General features: G+C 38.1%; 1 protein-coding gene and 1 pseudogene across 4 annotated transcripts in view; one reads left to right on the top strand and one right to left on the bottom strand.

The window, feature by feature from the left end:
- Positions 1 to 18764, bottom strand: part of PCCA (propionyl-CoA carboxylase subunit alpha) — a 389990-nt gene that overhangs the window by 70139 nt on the left and 301087 nt on the right. For all 4 annotated transcript variants that reach the window (XM_040624198.1, XM_040624204.1, XM_040624209.1 and 1 more), the window contains one exon: positions 2038 to 2091. In XM_040624198.1, coding sequence (XP_040480132.1) covers positions 2038 to 2091 — 54 coding nt within the window. The remainder of the gene's footprint in view (positions 1 to 2037; positions 2092 to 18764) is intronic.
- On the top strand, positions 2336 to 3086 carry LOC103657604 (annotated as a pseudogene).

Raw genomic sequence — 18764 nt, 5'->3', positions numbered from 1 at the left:
CTTTGCATACTTAATAGACTACACTGTAGTGTAAACCTAACTTTTATATGCACTGGGAAACCAAAAAATTCATTTGACTCACTTTACTTCAACATAGGCTTTCTTGCTGTAGTCTGGAACCAAACCCACAATCTCTCTAAGGTGTGCCCGCACATCTATCGATAATAATGTAAATGCCTCTAGGGGATGGGACGTGTATACCTCTGTGATGGTGAATTTTATGTGTCAACCTGGGTAGACCACAGTATCTAGATTTTTGGCGAAACATTACTCTAGATGCTTCTATGAAGGTATTTTTTCAGGTTATAATTAAATCAGCAGGCCTTCGGTAAAGCAGATTACTCCCCATAATCTGGGTGGGCATAATTCAAACAAATGAAGAAAAAGGACTGACCTCCCAAGCAAGAAGGAATACTGCAAGTACATGGTCTTTGGACTTGAACTCCAACTATTTCCTGGCCTACTATGAAGATTTTGGATTTGCCTCCTCTCCTCTCTTCTACATACACACCACACACACACACACACACACACACACACACACACACTTATCCTGCTGGTTCTCTTTCTTTGGAGAACCCTAATACAATTTCCTAGGACATGCACTGAGATAATATTTAAAATTTTAAATTAAAAAAAGCAAGGAACAACTTATGAATTGGAAAAATAAAAATAACTATAAATCTCAGGTGCAACACTTAAAATTTATGTGACATCAGTCAAGTACCTATGCATATACGACCATATGTACTTCAACACATAAACTTTACTGTGCCTTTATACATATGTAAACTATAAATGCACATAATATGCTTCCTATCTCAATGGCTACAAAATCACTACTCTTTTAGATTCAAGGCACAGGCCTCTCCTCTGATATTGTCTCAATAAACTCATAGAGCAAACAGAAATACCCAATGTGAATTCACAACCTGAACAAGGTACCCAAAAAACACGAACAGACATTTTACAGATTTTAAATGACACCTAGCAAATGAATACATGGGGAAATGTTCAAATACATAAGCAGTACACAGAGAAATGCTAATTAAAACAATGAGGTACCTTATTGCTTGATCATACCTCATTGGTATGATCATTATGATCATTACTTTCACAATAAAGGAAAAATACTAACTGTAAAGTAAATTTCTTTTCACCAAAGTTAAACAATTTTGAAAACTGTAACTACTAGTGAGAGTGCAGTCGAAGTAGTATTCTAATACGTGATGAGGGGCATTCAAAAGAGATATGAAGTTACAAGTAACGTGTACTAAGTCGTAACATTATTCATGGTTTTCATTCCACTTGGAATGAAATATACCTTATACATTTTTTAAAATATCTATGTTTGAAAATAATTCAAAACATCAAAAAAGCAAAAACCATGAAGTTGTTCATTAGAACACCATTCATAATGGCAAAAATGAGGGATAACTTAAATACCTAACAACTGGGATTCATAGATTAGAAAATATGTCACATCTACCCATCAGAATGTTAAACGCAGCTCCATTAAAATGATGCTGATAGGTATTTTCTAGCACTACGGAAAATGATGAACAGGATCTTACATGGAAAAAAAAAATCAAGATACAAAACTATGACTCAGTTTCCTTAGAAATATGTACTCAAAAAGACCTAATAGAGAAAGTTATAAGGAAAACTGACAGGAAAATAAAAAATCAAGGTTACTATGTTCAAAAGCATCTTAAATATTATGTTTCTTATTTTTATTTTAAAAAAAACAGGCAGAAAAATCTCCAGTAGGAAAAAAAGAAGCACTTAAAATACTCAATGAAGTGCAAATAATTAAAAAAACCTATTCTCTCTCTAATAGGAAATAGCTAAAATTATTCTATCATGGAAACTTCTTGAACACATTAAAGAATGCATTTCTTATACAGACATCTCATTTAATAGCAAAATAAAACCATGATGAAGACAAGTTCAAATACAAGGGCTAAAGCTACTTGAACACTTTTTTTTCTCTGTTAATTAGGTGAATATACAAAATAATAATCCTTTCATACTCACCACTGTACCAAGAAACTGAATGCTCACGTTTCCACCTGCTTCTCGAGAAAGACACTGGAAAAGAAAGAAGTATAAAATGAATTCACATTCACATAAAAATGTGTACATGAATGTTCGTAGCAGCATTATTCCTAATAGCCAAATAACCTAAATGTCCATCAACTGGTGCATGGATAAACAAAACATGGCATATTCATACAGTGGAATATTACTGGGCCATAAGAACGAATACAGTACTGACACGTGCAACAACAGAAGGCCGTCACAAAGGACCACGTATTATAGGACTCCACTGAACATGAAATGTCCAGAACGGGCAAATCCACAGAGACAGGAAGTGGATTAGCACAGTTTGGTGGTTCTATGCAGAAGACCCACAGCTGCCCTAGAGACTTCCTGGTCGTCACAACTTCTTGGGCTAGCACAGGCTGCCTAAGAACACACCAAATGTCACATCTTTTCATCAGCGTAGATTACTTTAGACCACTTGTCAAGGAAAGGACTGAAAGAATTTTCTGATTCCCCAAGAAATTAGCGGGGGGAAAGTGAAACTTGGAGCTTCATGGCCCTGTCAACAATTAGGAACGAAAGTTGTGAAGATATACATAAACTCTGGCTGTCCTACTGAAGAAAGAACTCTGCTCCTAACTCTAGAGCTGAGTGCCAAGCAGCAGAGATTGCCAATGCCAAGGGTGGAACAGTAAGAAAGGGCAGCAGAGTCTACAGATGCATTAGATAAAGTTGTCCAGGAAAGAGAAGACTAAGGCTTCTTCAGACTGCTCAAGAAAAAGCTGGCCTTCATGCTTGGAAAAGAGACATCTTCGGAAGTATCATCCGGCACAAGTTCAAGAAGTGGTTATGCCTTGGTACCTAAGTAACAGTTACAATAAGAAACGATTCTTTGCCACGCCTTATGTGGGGCATTTTGTCAGACTGAGACTGCAGAAGCCCACATTAGAGCAAGTAAGTCTAGGGGAAAAAAGTAAGAAATATTTCTTCAGGAAGAGTTTCCACATCTTTCTGAAGCCCAGAAGTCAAGTCCTATCTAATAAGTCTGAACTCTTAACTTACCATTTTATTCTTCTTGGATGACAGTCTATATACAAAAGTGAATATATGTTAAGTGGTTTCAGAAAGAACTTGTGTTTTCAGTCAAATGACAATTTACTTATCAACTGGCTGAAGTGTTAATATGACATGCTAATTCTGGGAGTGGTTGTTCTTTTACCAAACTTTGAAAAAAAAAATCAGGTCTAAAGCACAGATCAATTTCCTTTGAGGGAGGGAGGGAGGGAAGAAGGAAGGAAAGGTGGTTGCCTGAGGGAGAAGGACAGGGAGGAAATGAGAAATGACTGCTAATTAGTAAGGGGTTTCTTTCTGCGTTGGTGAAAATGTTCTACAACTGACTGTGGTGATGGTTTGCACAACTGCGAAGAGACTAAAAAACTGACTTGTGCACTTTGGGTGAACTGTGTGGTATGTGAATTCTATCTCAATAAACCTGTCATAGGGGCGCCTGGGTGGCACAGCGGTTAAGCGTCTGCCTTCGGCTCAGGGCGTGATCCCGGCGTTATGGGATCAAGCCCCACATCAGGCTCCTCCGCTATGAGCCTGCTTCTTCCTCTCCCACTCCCCCTGCTTGTGTTGCCTCCCTCGCTGGCTGTCTCTATCTCTGTCGAATAAATAAATAAAATCTTAAAAAAAAAAAAAAAACCTGTCATAAAAAGTTAGCCTTTGTTTAAAATAACAAGAGGACAACACAATTCTACATCCAGAGAATAGCAAAAACAGACAAACTTCTATGTTATGCAAATATTTGTAAATAAAAAAGCTCAAAGCAAATACAGGATGATTTACGCATATCTAGTTAGTTTGAATTTTAGTTTGCTAGAAATGGATAACTAAATAATTCACTGGAAGTAAGTTATACTTTTTTTTCCCCATACAATTCTTACCTGTAAAATTGCTCTATTTATTCCTAACCTGTTCTTCAACAATCTTTCTTTCTTGGGCTACTCAGAAAGGGCCCAACGGCCTCAAAGACTCCACAAAAAATAAAGCAGTTCCAATTAAGCAGCTATGTTTTTTTTAAAGTCCCTGCCACGGACTATCACAGATATACCCTAATTTTGTTCTTTTTAAGAAGTATAGGTTTCAGCCCCAACCCCAATCTTTAAAATCACTCAAGTCATAGAACCCAATACAAATCTCCAGAATTCAAGTTGAGCCCCTGGTTCCCTAATTGAGTGAAGTTTCATCAGTCAGAAGGAAAGTGGATTAATGCACCATGACAGCAAGATGGTTACCCCATCCACAAGTACCGCCCCAGTGACTCAACACAACAGCACTCTGACCAGCACACTCAACGTGGTGTGGTACAGTGAAGAAAACTCAAAATCAGTATTTTTATCCATTAATTTCACTTCTAAGAATTTATCCTAAGGGAAACATCGTGAGTAGGCAAAACGACAACAACAACCAAAAACAAAAGAAGCCCACAGCTACAAAAATGACATCACAGTGCAGTTTACAGAACCTAAAACCTTCAAGCAACCTAAATGATGAACAAAAGAAACTGGTGAAATAAATAATGGTATAATCCATGCAGCCATTGAAAAATCTGAGACATGAAAAATGTTTATAGTATATTTCTAAGTACAAAAAAAAAGGACAAAACAATATGTTCGGAATACATCAGGTTAAAAACTTGTATATGTTAAGGATAAAATTCTAGCACAAATAATGCACATAAAACAGTTAACTATTATTTCTGGGTGGAAGATATTAGTCGGCTTTTCTTTTTGGCTTACCTAATATTCCTATTCTTCCAAATGGGCATACAGAACTTAATAAAGGCAAAAAGAGAAACAGCACAGAATGGAACAAAATCAATTATTTCCCTCAATGTCCTAAGGGATTAAGAATTGAGTCCTGAATCCTGGGTTCTGATACTGGCACTTCTACTTTGGTCAACCATCCATCTATCCATCCATCTGTCCATCAACTATATTGAGTTGAGCACTGCTAGATGAATTAAACTTTACCCTCTGGGAGACTGAAGGAAAGAAGAGAATTCTACAATAAATTATAGGGGCATCTGGCTGGCTTAGTCAGGAGAGCATGCGACTCTTGATCGTGGGGTTGTGAGTTTGAGCCACACATTGGGGGGTAGAGATTGCATTAAAAAAAAGAAAAAAGAAATAAAATACATTATAATTCAATATGATAAATCCCATAGTACAAAACGTACAAAGTATTAATGGATATGAGGCCAGACCAGCTAAATGCTCAGGAAGTTTAAGGAATATTCACAGATACACATTAGAGCTGGGTACTTAAAAATGAGCAGACGTTCTCCAAAAGGGAAACAAACGAAACACTTTTAGTCAGATGGGACAGTTGTGCAAATTTCAGATTAAGAAAAAATATGGTGAGTTTAAGGTGTGGTGAATCGTCCCGTATGGAGTGAAGGGGTAAGAAAGGAAAACTGAGAAGGAATTACAGAGCCAGGTCCCATCTTGCACAGAATTCACACTTAACCAAGTTCTTATACTTAAAAACTGGGGAGTAACATGGTTGTTTTAGAAAGATTGACGGTCTGATGTAAGGTTGAGGATACACAGGAATGGGGGAGGAGGTGGGCTGGGAGACCAAGGAAAATGGAGCAGGTAGCAATCACTCAGGTAGGGGGGCTCAAAGGCTAGAGAGAAGTGAACCCAAAAGTAGAACTAAGCCTTTTCGTTCACAGAAACTTAGAATATGGAGGGCAAATGGATCGCAAAATCTACATTTCCTTTTACTTATGAGGAAATTAAAGATGCACGGATATAAAAGTAATTGGCCTACTTTGCAACAGGAGAATAAGAATCCCAACCCAGGGGCGCCTAGGTGGCACAGCAGTTAAGCGTCTGCCTTCGGCTCAGGGCGTGATCCCGGCATTATGGGATGGAGCCCCACATCAGGCTCCTCCACTGGGAGCCTGCTTCTTCCTCTCCCACTCCCCCTGCTTGTGTTCCCTCTCTCGCTGGCTGTCTCTATCTCCTGTCGAATAAATAAATAAAATCTTTAAAAAAAAAAAAAAAAAAAAAAAAGAATCCCAACCCAAGCAGTTGTGCAGGGTTGGGATACCTCTACTGTGCAGGATGGAATATCTCTACAGTCTCAGACCAGATCATTACTTAGATGGTGAGTTCTTTAAGGACAAGGACTATTTCTTACACTTCCTCCTTAATCCCAACAGCATGCAAGTCAGTGCCACAGAGATGGAAACGAAAAATCAACCTTCACCAAGAATTCTGAAATTTCCCATACTATGAAAGACAAGAGTGACCTACACATCTCTCAGTCTTCGACTGTCTAGCAGAAGTTTTAGCTGGGCAGAGTTAGAGGTGTGGCTGTCAAGAAATTAGGGAAAGGCATAATATAGAATGATGTAGATTGAGGACAGGCAATCCAATGATATGCTGACTTCCACGCAGCTGAGATTTTAATAGTAGGAAAATACTGGGGCGCCTGGGTGGCACAGCGGTTGAGCGTCTGCCTTCGGCTCACGGCGTGGTCCCGGCGTTCTGGGATCGAGCCCCACATCAGGCTCTTCCGCTATGAGCCTGCTTCTTCCTCTCCCACTCCCCCTGCTTGTGTTCCCTCTCTCACTGGCTGTCTCTATCTCTGTCGAATAAATAAATAAAATGTTTAAAAAAAATAGTAGGAAAATACTTAGTGAAAGCATTGCCATTACTACAAACCCAGGACTCAATCCAGAAGCAGTTAACTCTTCCTTCCTCAGAAGCCTGAGGCAGAGATCCAGAATCCAGTCCATATTTACCAGAAAAGAATCAGCACAATTAATCACCTCTGTCATGCAGCAACACACTTAATCCTAACAGCTGTTCAGAATGAGAAATTTTCTGACTGAAAAGTGTGACTGTTGGATTCTGGGAAGATGGCAGTGGTGGCATGGTTTCTGAATCTTCCAAAGAAACACCGAAGAGGCCCAGAGGCAACAAACAGCCCTAGCATCCCAAATGTTGTCTACAAATACCGCTTCCCACTCCAAGAAATCAAGGTTTCTCGCCAGAATGGCTAATCCTGGGTTTGGGGCAGAAATGAGGCTGCTATATCTTGTCACACCAGAAAGTAAGGGAGCTATCAAAGATTGGGGCCATGTTAGAAAGACTCAGGACTGAAAAAATGCCCTGGCCAGAGCTGGCGAAGTCTGACCATCAATAAGGATTATAACTGCAACGGATTAAAGCAGACCAAGTACGTTTGAACCCATGAGTTCAAAGTGGATAGCAGAAACAAAAACAGAACACCCTAATTTAGTCACTCTTGGAGAATGATAGGGAACCAACTCTTTGGGAACTGGAAAGTCAAGGGAAAGGATCCAGCATTTATCTTTTCTATGAAAACTGTAGTCCTGGATAACCCAAGAAGCAGTCGAGGTAGAGTTTCTCTTTAAAGAATTAATCCTGGTATTAATGAATAAAAATGACAACATTGGAACATCTTTGTTTTGTAAACCTTAATGAATTTATTGACCGAAGCTTGAGCATCAACAGAGTGGTGACCAGACAGTATGTGTCTCTTACAGAGGCACACCACACCATTTTATGACTCAGTCATGCCAAAGATAATGGCACTCAAATCTGATTACACCTCTAGATCCAAATATCAATTTATAGAAAACAAAGGAGGGGGACATGTTAAACCACATCACTGGTATGCCATCAGCTCCGTTCTGACAGTGGAAAACTGTACAAGACAAACGATCCCATTCCTTCAACAAATAAAATGCAAAGAATTAAAAAAAAATTCTATAGCCATTTCCCTCCAGCTACTCTCCCCTTGTCCTTTACAGCCAGACTCCTTAGAAAGTTGTCTCTCTTCATGGTCTCTACATTGTCCCTTTCCATTCTCCTATGAACCTGTTCCCATGTGTTTTCCCCCACTGTTCATCTATAGTCCTTCTCATCAAGATCACCTATGATTTCCACGTTGCCTTACCTATCAGTTGGCTTTGTCCTCATCTTATCCAGCAATGCTATGAACTGTTGATGATTCTCTTTCCCAAATATAATTCTTTCACTGACTTCAAGGATACCCATGCCCTTGGTTTTAGTCCTACCTCCTTGGCACTTCTTTCTTAGCTTTCTTCATCTCTTCGTTCAATTTCTACCAGTGGGAGGGCCCCAGGAAGCCCAGTCCTCAGCTCTCTCCTCTTTCCCATCAACTTTCTTCCTGTCTCATCTCATCCACATCCATGCTTCTCCCCAATCCCAATGTCCATCCTAAAATAAATCAACTTCATTGGAGGATAACTTATGTACAAAAGACTGCATTCCATTTAAAGCATTGAATTCAATGATTTTTGACAATTTTAAGAAACCACCACCACAATCAACATACAGAACATTTCCACCACCTCCAATATGTTTTTCCTATCCTTTCACAGTCCAATCTTGGTCCATGCCCCCAGGCAACCACTGATCTAAGAAATGAGTTCATTTTATTCACCAAATGGACATTGTTTCAGCACCATTTAAGAAAATTTTGCATTAAAATTCCTTAGCATCTTTGCCAATAATCAACTGACCACCTATACCTGGATCTACTTCTATACTTTATTCTGTTCTACATATCTATCTCCCAATGCCATACTGTCCCGATACTGCTGTTCCATAATTAGTCTTGAAATCAGATTATATAATTCTTCCAACTTTTTGTTTCTTTTTAAAAATTGCTTGACTCCTATGTTTTTTCAACTACCAGAATTTTTTTTTTTGGTGGTAAAAAAACATAACACAATTTACCATTTGTAAGTACACAGTTCAGTGCGTTAAGTATATTTATGTTGTTGTGAAACAGATCTTCAGAACCCTCCCATCTTGAAAAATCTGAAATTCTATGCCCACTAAACAACAACTCCCCCTTCCTCCCTCTCAATAGACCCTGGTAACCACCATTTACCTTCTGTTTCAAGGAATCTGACTGCTTTAAACACCTCATATAAGTAGATGCATACAGTATTTGTCTTTTGTTGTCTGGCTCACTTCACTTAGCATAATGTCCTCACGGTTTAACCATGTGACGGATTTCTTTCCCTTTTACAGCTGAATATAATCCTAGTGTATGTATATACCACATTTTGTTTATCCGTTCATCTGTGATGGACATTTTGGTTGCTTTGACCTCCTGGCTATTCTAAATAATGCTGCAATGAACTGGGGTGTTCAAATAACTCTTTAAGACCCTGCTTTCAATTCTCTCTGATATATATCTAGAAGTGAGATTGCTGGACCACTCAGTAGTACTACTTTTAATCTTCTGAGGAACTCTCATACTGTTTTCCATACAAGTTGTGCCATTTTACAATTCTGCCAACAGTGTACAAGGATTCCAATTTCTCCATGTTCTCACCAACACTTGTTACTTTCTGGGTTTTTTTATTGGGGGGGGGGGGTAGTAGCCATTCTAATGGGCATGAGAAGATATCCTGTCATTTTGATTTACACTTCTATGATGATGAGTGATGTTGAGCAAATGTCCATATGTTTGTTGTCTGTTTGTATATCATCATCAGAGAAATGTCTATTTAAGTCCTGTGTCCATTTTCAAAACAGGTTACTTTTTGGGGCACCTGGGACAGTCAGTTATGCTTATGACTCTTGATTTCAGCTTGGGTCATGATCTCAGGGTCCTGGGATTGAGCCCCAAGTTGGGGCTCCTCACTCAGCGGGGACACTGCCAGAGATTCTCTCTCCCCCCGCCCCTCCCCCTCCCCGCTCACACACTCCCTCTCTAAAATAAATAAATAAATAAATCTTATTTTAAAAAAAGATTTAATTTATTGAGAGAGACAGAGCACACAAGCGGTGGGGGATGGGCAGAGGGAGCAAGAGAAGCAAACTCCCTGCTAACCAGGGAGCCCGATGTGGGGCTCAATCCCAGGACCGCAGGACCTGAGCCAAAGGCAGATGCTTAACCATCTGAGCCACCCAGGCATCCCTAAATAAATCTTTATACATACATAAATAAATAAATAAATAAATAAATAAATAAATAAATAAATAAATAAGGTTCGTCTTGTTGTTAAGTTGTAGTTCTTTATACATTCTGGATATTAACCCCTTATCAGATACAGGATTACAAATATTTTCTCCCATTCACTCTGCTGTTCGTAGTCCTTTGATGCACACATGTTTTTAAGTTTAATGTAGTCCTATTTGTCTGTGTTTGCCTTTGTTGCCTATGACTTTGGTGTTACATCCAAGAAACCAGTGTCCAGTGTCATGAAGCTTTTGGCCTCCATCTTCTAGGAGTTTCATGGTTTTAGGTATAACATTTAGGTCTTTAATCCATTTGAGTTAATTTTTATGTATGGTGTAAGATCCTTTTGTATGGGCAGATCCATGCTTTGAGAGAAAATCTACAGGCTTATGACTATGGAATCTATGTTTTCAATTCCCATTTGTCCTATGAGTTCAAGACTCACAGAGACAACTGTTAACTGGACCTTGGATGTCTAATGTACATGTTAAACTTACTAAGTTCAAACAGAATTATTGATTTGCCTCCCCAAACCTGCTCCTCCCCCACCTCCCATCTCAGTAAACACTGCCATCCCTCACTCAGTTGCTTACGCTTCATTCTTTAACTTCCTTCACACCTGGTATCTGATCTGTCAATCTTTTCTGCCTTCCCACCCAAATATATGTCAAATTAGTTTGCTTCTTAACCATCTCCCCTGCTACCACCTTAGTCTAAGCCAAGACCTGACAAACTCTTTTTGTAAAGGGCCATGTAGTAAATGTTTTAGGCTTTGTGAGGCAAAATTGAGGATATGATGTAGCTAGTTACAGAACAAGAGAGAAAAGAGATTTTCATGATTTTTTTTGGACAACATTCAAAAAATAATAATACCTAAGCACAATTTTTTGGTAACACTAATAAGGAAAATGGAATTCTTTTACTTAGGGATAAAATTCTGTTTAATTGGGGCTCAAAGTTAGTGTTCTCTATCACCAAAATCAATGGCAAATACGCATCTGTTAATGCTGATCTGCAATGAGATTTTACCATTTCACTTTTTTTTTTTTTTAAGATTTTATTTATTTATTTGAGAGAGAGAAAGTAAGTGCGAATGAAGGAGAGTGGCAGAGGGAGAAGCAGGCTCCCCACTGAGCTGGGAGCCCAATTAGGGGCTCGATCCCAGGACCCCAGGCTCATGACCTGAGCTGAAGGCAGACACTTAATCTACTGAGCCACCCAGGTGCCCCGCTATTTCACCTTTGACAATACCTTTCCCCACAGACAGGTACTGCTAAATACTGATGACAATCCACAGGCATCGGACTTTACTTAAGCATATTCATTGCTTGCAAGGCATTTCCTGATATTTGCCTTTAGTCTAATACCACTTCCAATTTTAGGCTAGCTGGAAGATCCTCAACTGTACAATGAAATGGATATTTAAAATATGGAAATTTTCTTTGCTGCTGAAACTGTCGTTCACTTCTTGTTTTAATCTTTTCACAGCCTGGGAAGTGTAAAAAGCAGCTTGACATTAGTTGTGATTCAAACATTAATTGTTGTCAAATGATATTACCACAGTATAGATTTTGCATGTAAGTACTGTTTTGTCTTGCAATTTTAGGTTGAATTCATTAACGAACACCAAATCTGCAGCATAAGCTAATTTTCAAAGCCATTCAATGTTTGATAACAGTGGCTGAGGGTGGTTCTTCTTGTTCGGAAAAATTAAAATCTTGGTTCTAAGCTCAAAAACATCACAATAACCTTTACAACTGCTAAGCCACTGAATTGCTGTGTGATAGGGAAAATCAGGGTATTAAGGTTCTACTTAACAAAAATTCCAGAAGCAGTCATAGCAAATAAAAAAACAAACGAACGTGGCTATATTCTGGTAAAGCTGTATTTATGGATGCTGAAATCGAAATCTAACATACTTTCCATGTGTCATGAAATATCATCCTTCTTTAAATTTTTTCCAACCATTTAAAAATGTAATAACCACTCAACTTGTGAGCCATACAGAAAGAGGCCATGGGCTGGCTTTGACCGACTCCTGGTCTCAGCCAACAGCAACTCTCACCTGGACGACTACAGTGATCACACAAATGGTTTGCTTACTTCCACCACTGGTCTCCTGTGTCCATCCTCCTCACAGCAGTGATTTTAAATCACGTCGTATCATTCTTCTATTCAAAACCCTTCAAAAGCTTCACAGGAGGAATTGAATAAAACCCAAACTTTTTGGCCTACAAAGACCCTGTCCAATCTAATCCCTGCCCATCTTCTTCCACTCTCCTAAACTCTACTCAAGACGCTGGCCTTCCCTCGGGCCTCTGCACAAATCAAGCTTGTTCCGGTCTCAGCCTTTGCACTTGCCATTCCTGCGACTTGGGACTTTCACCCCCTAAATTTTTGCGTGGCTGCCCCCTTCTCCTCATAGGTCTCAACTCAATGTAAGCTATTCAGAAACAACTTTCTAGCCAACCACCACTCCTTTAGGTACTTTCTATGAATTATCCTGTCTTATAGCCGTTATCAACCTTCTCAGTACTCAAATTACCTTATTTATGTATTTACATGTTTGGTATCCACATCCCCGTTGTAAATGTTGTACATGTTATGGGGGGGAGGGGCACAAACAGGAGAGAGACGGAGAGAGACAGAAAAAGAGAAGTACCCAAACCTGACATAGCTCAGCAATAAGGACTGATGTAATAAAAAAAAAAAAAAAATAGGGAAAAGAATTTCATTCAAACTGGAATTTACCTCCATACAAAAACCAGGAGTATACAATTTTCCCACAGTTTATGATTAAGACAATTAGGTTTTAGAATTCACAAAGAACAAAGTATCAGAGCTTACAAAGAGTCAGAGACATGCCAAAACAAATATGAACTGACCATTTGATAAGTTAATAACAGAAAGTAAAATAAAATAAAAATTAAGACTTATTTTCATGAAACATATCCCATCCTTATTCAAATATTTTCTCCAAGTGTTTTTTACCCCTTTTCCTATTTTAAGTGGCACTTCAGAGCTAGATAAAAACTTCCTTCTGTTCTTATTTTGATTCTCTGCTCCAACATTTATAAAATATACACTTTTTTTTCCTTTAAAGAAAAGCATATTCAAGAAGTAAGACTTTGATTACTGAAACAACTTCAAGATTTGTGAGAATCAAATTCCTACAAATTAGCAAAGGCTATTCACTCAAAAAAAGCAAAACATTCACAAAATAATAAATGCTCCAAAAATATCTTTCTGGGATAATGAAATCAGAGGCAATTTCCACCTTTAAACGTAATCTCACTGAACAGTAAGAGGAAGAAATAGTAATAGTTTTCTTTTTCCCCTCACTGATTTCCAGCACGATAACGTGTGGTAAAGGCCATTACTCCGGGATTTGTCTTATCGCTCTCCACTGCAGCTGCCTGCATTCTTTTCCACATTTACCACAATCAGTGTTTATACTATTCAAAATTCTCTCCTTCTGGCAGCTACTAAAATATCATTTTCTAGTAAACAGATAGTAGAGGAGAAAAAAAAAATACTTGGGGGGAGGACCAGGGGGAGACACAGAACGACATTTTCCCATTATAGTAAATTTTTAAAAGCGGCTCCAAATCATAAAACCAATGCCACCAGAGACGAGAAAACTGCTAAGCTTCTGGGACTCCATTACAAAAGCAGTAGAGGTGTCCAAATTAATATTTTAAATTATAGTTGTAAATACATCCCAGCTGTTAAATTGTGATTAAATTTTTCGAAGCATAGTGAACGGAGTTATTTCTGTTCTCCTGGTGGGCTTGTTTCTAGGATGTGTAACTGTAATTGATGTTTTCAGGAATGTGAAAAGGAGATGGTTAATAATTACTCTCTCATTTCCTACTTCTTTGGGAAAAAGCCAACCTCCACTTACGAAGTTATATATTTATATACCCTATACATCCTAAGTAGATGGTTTCATACTACATTTGATAACTCTAGAGTAATCACATGCACATAGTACAAAATAACAGCTAATTACTTCTAAGGGGATGGAGAGAAACAGCTGAAAAACATGGAAAACATTTATTTTGGGACTAAAAACAGAAACACTTCCAAATCCACTTTTTTTTTTTTTTTTTGGTACTGGCAAAGTATAAGCAAACACATAAGCCACTTCATTTAATTTTCTAACTAAAATATTATTAAAATATGTACTTTAGCATCTATACCCATTTTTTAGGATTATAACAGAAGTTTGTTCCCAGAGGTTGTGAGAGTTACTTTCATCTAAAAAACGAAAGAAAAGAAAACAGCTTCTTTTTAACTTCCCTTACTCAAGAGGTATGAGACTCAATTCATTTTCTTCAAAAACAGGGAAGTTTAAAATTGAAAAATCTATTCAAACTCTGTGTAGACAAGCACTTGAAAACATATCACAGGCAATTATTCAATCTGCAAACACAATTACAGCTCTATCATATGCACGTACTTATAATATAAGAGTCTATATTACAGAGGCCCACTGAGCATTTTAAGCTATCAAGTTATGTAATCTATTTAACATTGCAATCAGTTCACAAATAATCCATTTAATCTGGTGTTCTGTAGTAAATAACATGACATTCATGTGACACTATTCCAAATGTGTCTGCTTTAACATAGAAAATTAGTTCCACTTAGTTGAGTATCAATAACCTATTCAATGTAGAGTGCACTAGTGCTGCAGTCAGCTTTGTACTGTTATTTATCATAAATTTATCTTCTCTTGAAAATATTTAAGGAAGAATATGAGAAATAAAAAGAAAAAAAGCCTTCAAAGGTACATCATGAATAGCTTCACATCACAGAAATGCAGAGATTGTTAGACCTTAGCAGGATCTCGAGATATTTTCAAAAGTATTTAGCTACTCTTCAGGCCCGTAGACAACCTGCTGTGAGCAGGTGGATAGAAGAAATCATGCCACACAAAGAAACAGGCCAATAGCAGTTAGTCGGCAGCTCTGCTTGCAAATGTTCAAACAACGTGACCACGTAAAATGAAAATCTAGTATGTAAAATGCTAGCAAGAAACAACACATTAAATCCCAGTAGACAAATTACACTGTAAGAAATGGAAGACTATTTGAGTTGTTCAAAGTAAAACTGAAGAGCCTCTTTCAAGGTTAAAAAGACTGCTTCACAGGAATATAGTCACAGAAATTTAAAAAAAAAAGAAGAAGAAGTAGTTCTATTTGACCAGCACGTTCCAAGCCAGAAAGGTGCTAGGGTGTACGAAGACAATCCACTGAGCTCTACATGCACGGAACACAGCAAATCTTTTGTTACAACACTTTATATGCTATAGGCAGGAAATCATTCCGCGTATTAAAAGTAGTCCTAAAGGGGCGCGTAGGTGGCTCAGTCCTTGAGCGTCTGCCTTCGGCTCAGGGCGTGATCCCAGTGCTGTGGGATTGAGCCCCACATCAGGCTCCTCTGCTAGGAGCCTGCTTCTTCCTCTCCCACTCCCCCTGCCTGTGTTCCCTCTCTCGCTGGCTGTCTCTCTCTGTGTCAAATAAATAAATAAAATCTTAAAAAAAAAAAAAAAAAGTAGTCCTAAAATAAAATGTGAAAAGTTCATCAACAGTATGATAAATTCATCTTCTGTTTAAAAATGAATTTAGTTCATCTACTCCTAATTCCAAATGACAAAAACCAAAACTGTGGCTGACACATAGAGGAGCAAAAAAAACCAGTATGTTTTTCTTCTATGAGCACTCTCTTATTTATGAAAGGTTTTGTTTGTGAGCTAACCACTAGCCCACTTGTCTACTGAGAACATGGAATGTGACTAATGAGATTGAGGAACTAAATTTTCCATTTTATTTAACATTAAGTAATATAAATATAGAAGCTGTGGAACATACTTTTCCTTACACACAATTTCACTGTTCTGGTATGACTGCATTTCACATTCATTGTTCTGTTGCTTAAGCTGTTATTGGTATATTCTCATACGCACGTCAGGTGTATGTGTTGTTTCTGATATCACATTAATAATTTTTCATATTATTTTGTCTTAAAATGCTAACATTTTTAATATACTGAGTTAAACAAAATGGATTAGTGAAATTAATCTCACTTGTTTTTACTTTCTTAATGTGTCTACTAAGAAACTTAAAATTGCATGTATATGGCTCATTAGATTTCTATTGGACAATGCTGCCCCAAGCTATAACCTTTTTTTTAAAGATTTCATTTATTTGAGAAAGAACAAGTGGGGGCGGGGCAGAGAGAGAGAGAAGCAGACTTCCTGCTGAGCAGGGAGCCCAACGTGGGGCTCAGTCCCAGGACTCCAGGATCATGACCTGAGCCGAAGGCAGACACTTAACTGACTGAGCCACTCAGGTGCCCCTCATTCTATAACTTTTTAAATTGGTAATTTGAAAATGAGACTATACCTTCCCACAACAGAAATGAGAAATGATTGTAGGTTCTCAGATTATACCACTAAGACCTATTTTATAAACATCATTACTGATGGACTCCCCATTTGTATTGGGAATAGTAGGAAAATACTGGTATATAGCTAACAGAAAAAAAGAAATACTCTCACTTTATTTTCTTTGAATGATATTTGAAGAAAACTTGGTTTAATTATTAGATGAAGAAACAGATTAAAAACTTATACAAATTCTAGAGGACCTAGAAGTATCTTCAAAAGTTTTCAACGTTCATGTCCTCAATTCTTTAGTATAAATTACTTCATTTCAAAATACAGTGACCTCCCTCCTTCCAGATACACGCATCACTAGCTCTATACTTAAAGTTATTAACAATGATTAGAATTTTTGTCCATGAAAATGAATTTCTAGATGTCAGAAGAGAAAAAGACTTAAAGCAGCCATGTGGGTAGGTTGAAGTTAAGAGGCTGTGCAGTAGACTTAGTGAACAATGAGTAATTAGGCATGCTGGATAAGACAGAGCTCAAGCAATGAGTGCACAAACTTCTGAGAGAAAGGAAATCAGGAATAGTCTGAAGTGAACCTTTTTCTATACCTATCAATAGGTGGTATTATTGGCCTTAAACAGCTTAGGAAAAAAAGAAAGATATTTACTTGATTGGAAAGAAATGTGCTTGGTAAGCATGATACTTTTGGAAGTTGGTCTTTGTTCTCACAAAAACTATGGTGATTCTGTATCCACAGAGATCAAGCTGCCATGTTATCTAATAGAGTATAGCAGAAGGCTGGGAGTTAAAGAGAATTGATAAAATATCTAAGAAGACTGTCACACAAATATAGTGTAATTCGATGTAGTCTTAGAGAAATAAAATCTAAATCTTAAAAGTAGACAGATATTTTTCTGTTTTTGAAGATTATATTCATTCATTTCAGAGAGAGAGAGAATGCACATGAGCGGGGGTGGGGGGGTGGGGGTGGGGGTGGAGGAACAGAAGCAGACTCCATGCTGAGCAGAGCCTGACACAGGGCTCAATCCCACAACCCTGAGATCATGACCTGAGCTGAAAACAAGAGTTGGATGCTCAACCGACTGAGCTACCCAGGCGCCCAAAACAGATTTATTTCCGAAATTACAAAATGCAAGATGACTATCTATGCATTCATCCACTCATCCATTTGTCCAGTTACTGAGCCTTTACATGTGCCAGGAATTCAGCATGGCATGGGTAACTGAAGGTCAAATCAAATCTGAGAAGTCCGATCAATTAAAGGAAGTTAGTAACCTATGAAATTCAGTATCCAAATGATGGTACATGCCAAATTACAATTTATTTTTAAAGCAATTAATGGATAATATTAAGCTCATGAGGTTTACCAATGAAAACGAGGAAAGTAAACAGATAATCTGATACGACTGAATTAGAATGGATGAATAGGGAGCTGATTCCTAAAGCAAAGGTACACTTCCTTGCCAACTATTTTATCATCTCATCAGAAAAAGATGTTAACTGCTACTTTTCATGTAGTCACAGAGATTCAGTAATAAAACTAAATAGGTGCTAAATACTCACATATTCTTAAGAAGCTAGGCTAGCTACCTAGTAGAACAGACTAAGAACTACAAAACCAACAATTTTGCCCATCTCCCACTTCAAGAGAAAAATGAAAGAAATTAAAAATATAATCAGTGGAAGTTGAATTCCTAATCTAAGAACTCAAGGTTGAACACTTTAAGCTAAGTGAAAGGGATGTGATGAGAATCACTTGATTTTCCATGTATCTCCTGGATTTTGAGGGACATCTAGGTAAGATCAACAATCGTTTTGGTGACAAAGCAGGAAGAGAAGAGTTTAATGAGGCATGTATTTATAATATTTCTTGTGGCCCAGATGTGGATCGTGCAGAAGAGGCTCATCCTGGGTCATTATGAGAGACCCTGCTCAACAGGAAAATCTGGAGGGATGTGAATCAGGAGAGTAAAGGCAACTGGAAAAGACAGAGCAGGATTTAAGGGTTCTACTGGTGAGAAATTCTCCCAAATCCTCAAAAGTGTCCTTGAAGACGCCAGGCAACTTTGCACATTTGCCATGTCTCCAAAATAATGAATGACAGGTTACAGTAGCCCGGATCACCCTAGTTCTTCCTACCATGTTCCTCCCCTCTTTACCGCAAACCGCAACTTTGAAGAGAACCCAGATGGCAAGGAAGAAGTGGAGAGGATATAAAGCAAGAGAGAAACAAGCAACAACACTCTCATCTTTCTCA

This window comes from Ursus maritimus, unplaced genomic scaffold (assembly GCF_017311325.1).
Source record: "Ursus maritimus isolate PB19 unplaced genomic scaffold, ASM1731132v1 scaffold_10, whole genome shotgun sequence".
Classification (NCBI taxonomy): domain Eukaryota; kingdom Metazoa; phylum Chordata; class Mammalia; order Carnivora; family Ursidae; genus Ursus; species Ursus maritimus.
Note: the sequence above shows the minus strand (reverse complement) of the source record. Positions and strands in the feature narration are given on the sequence as shown.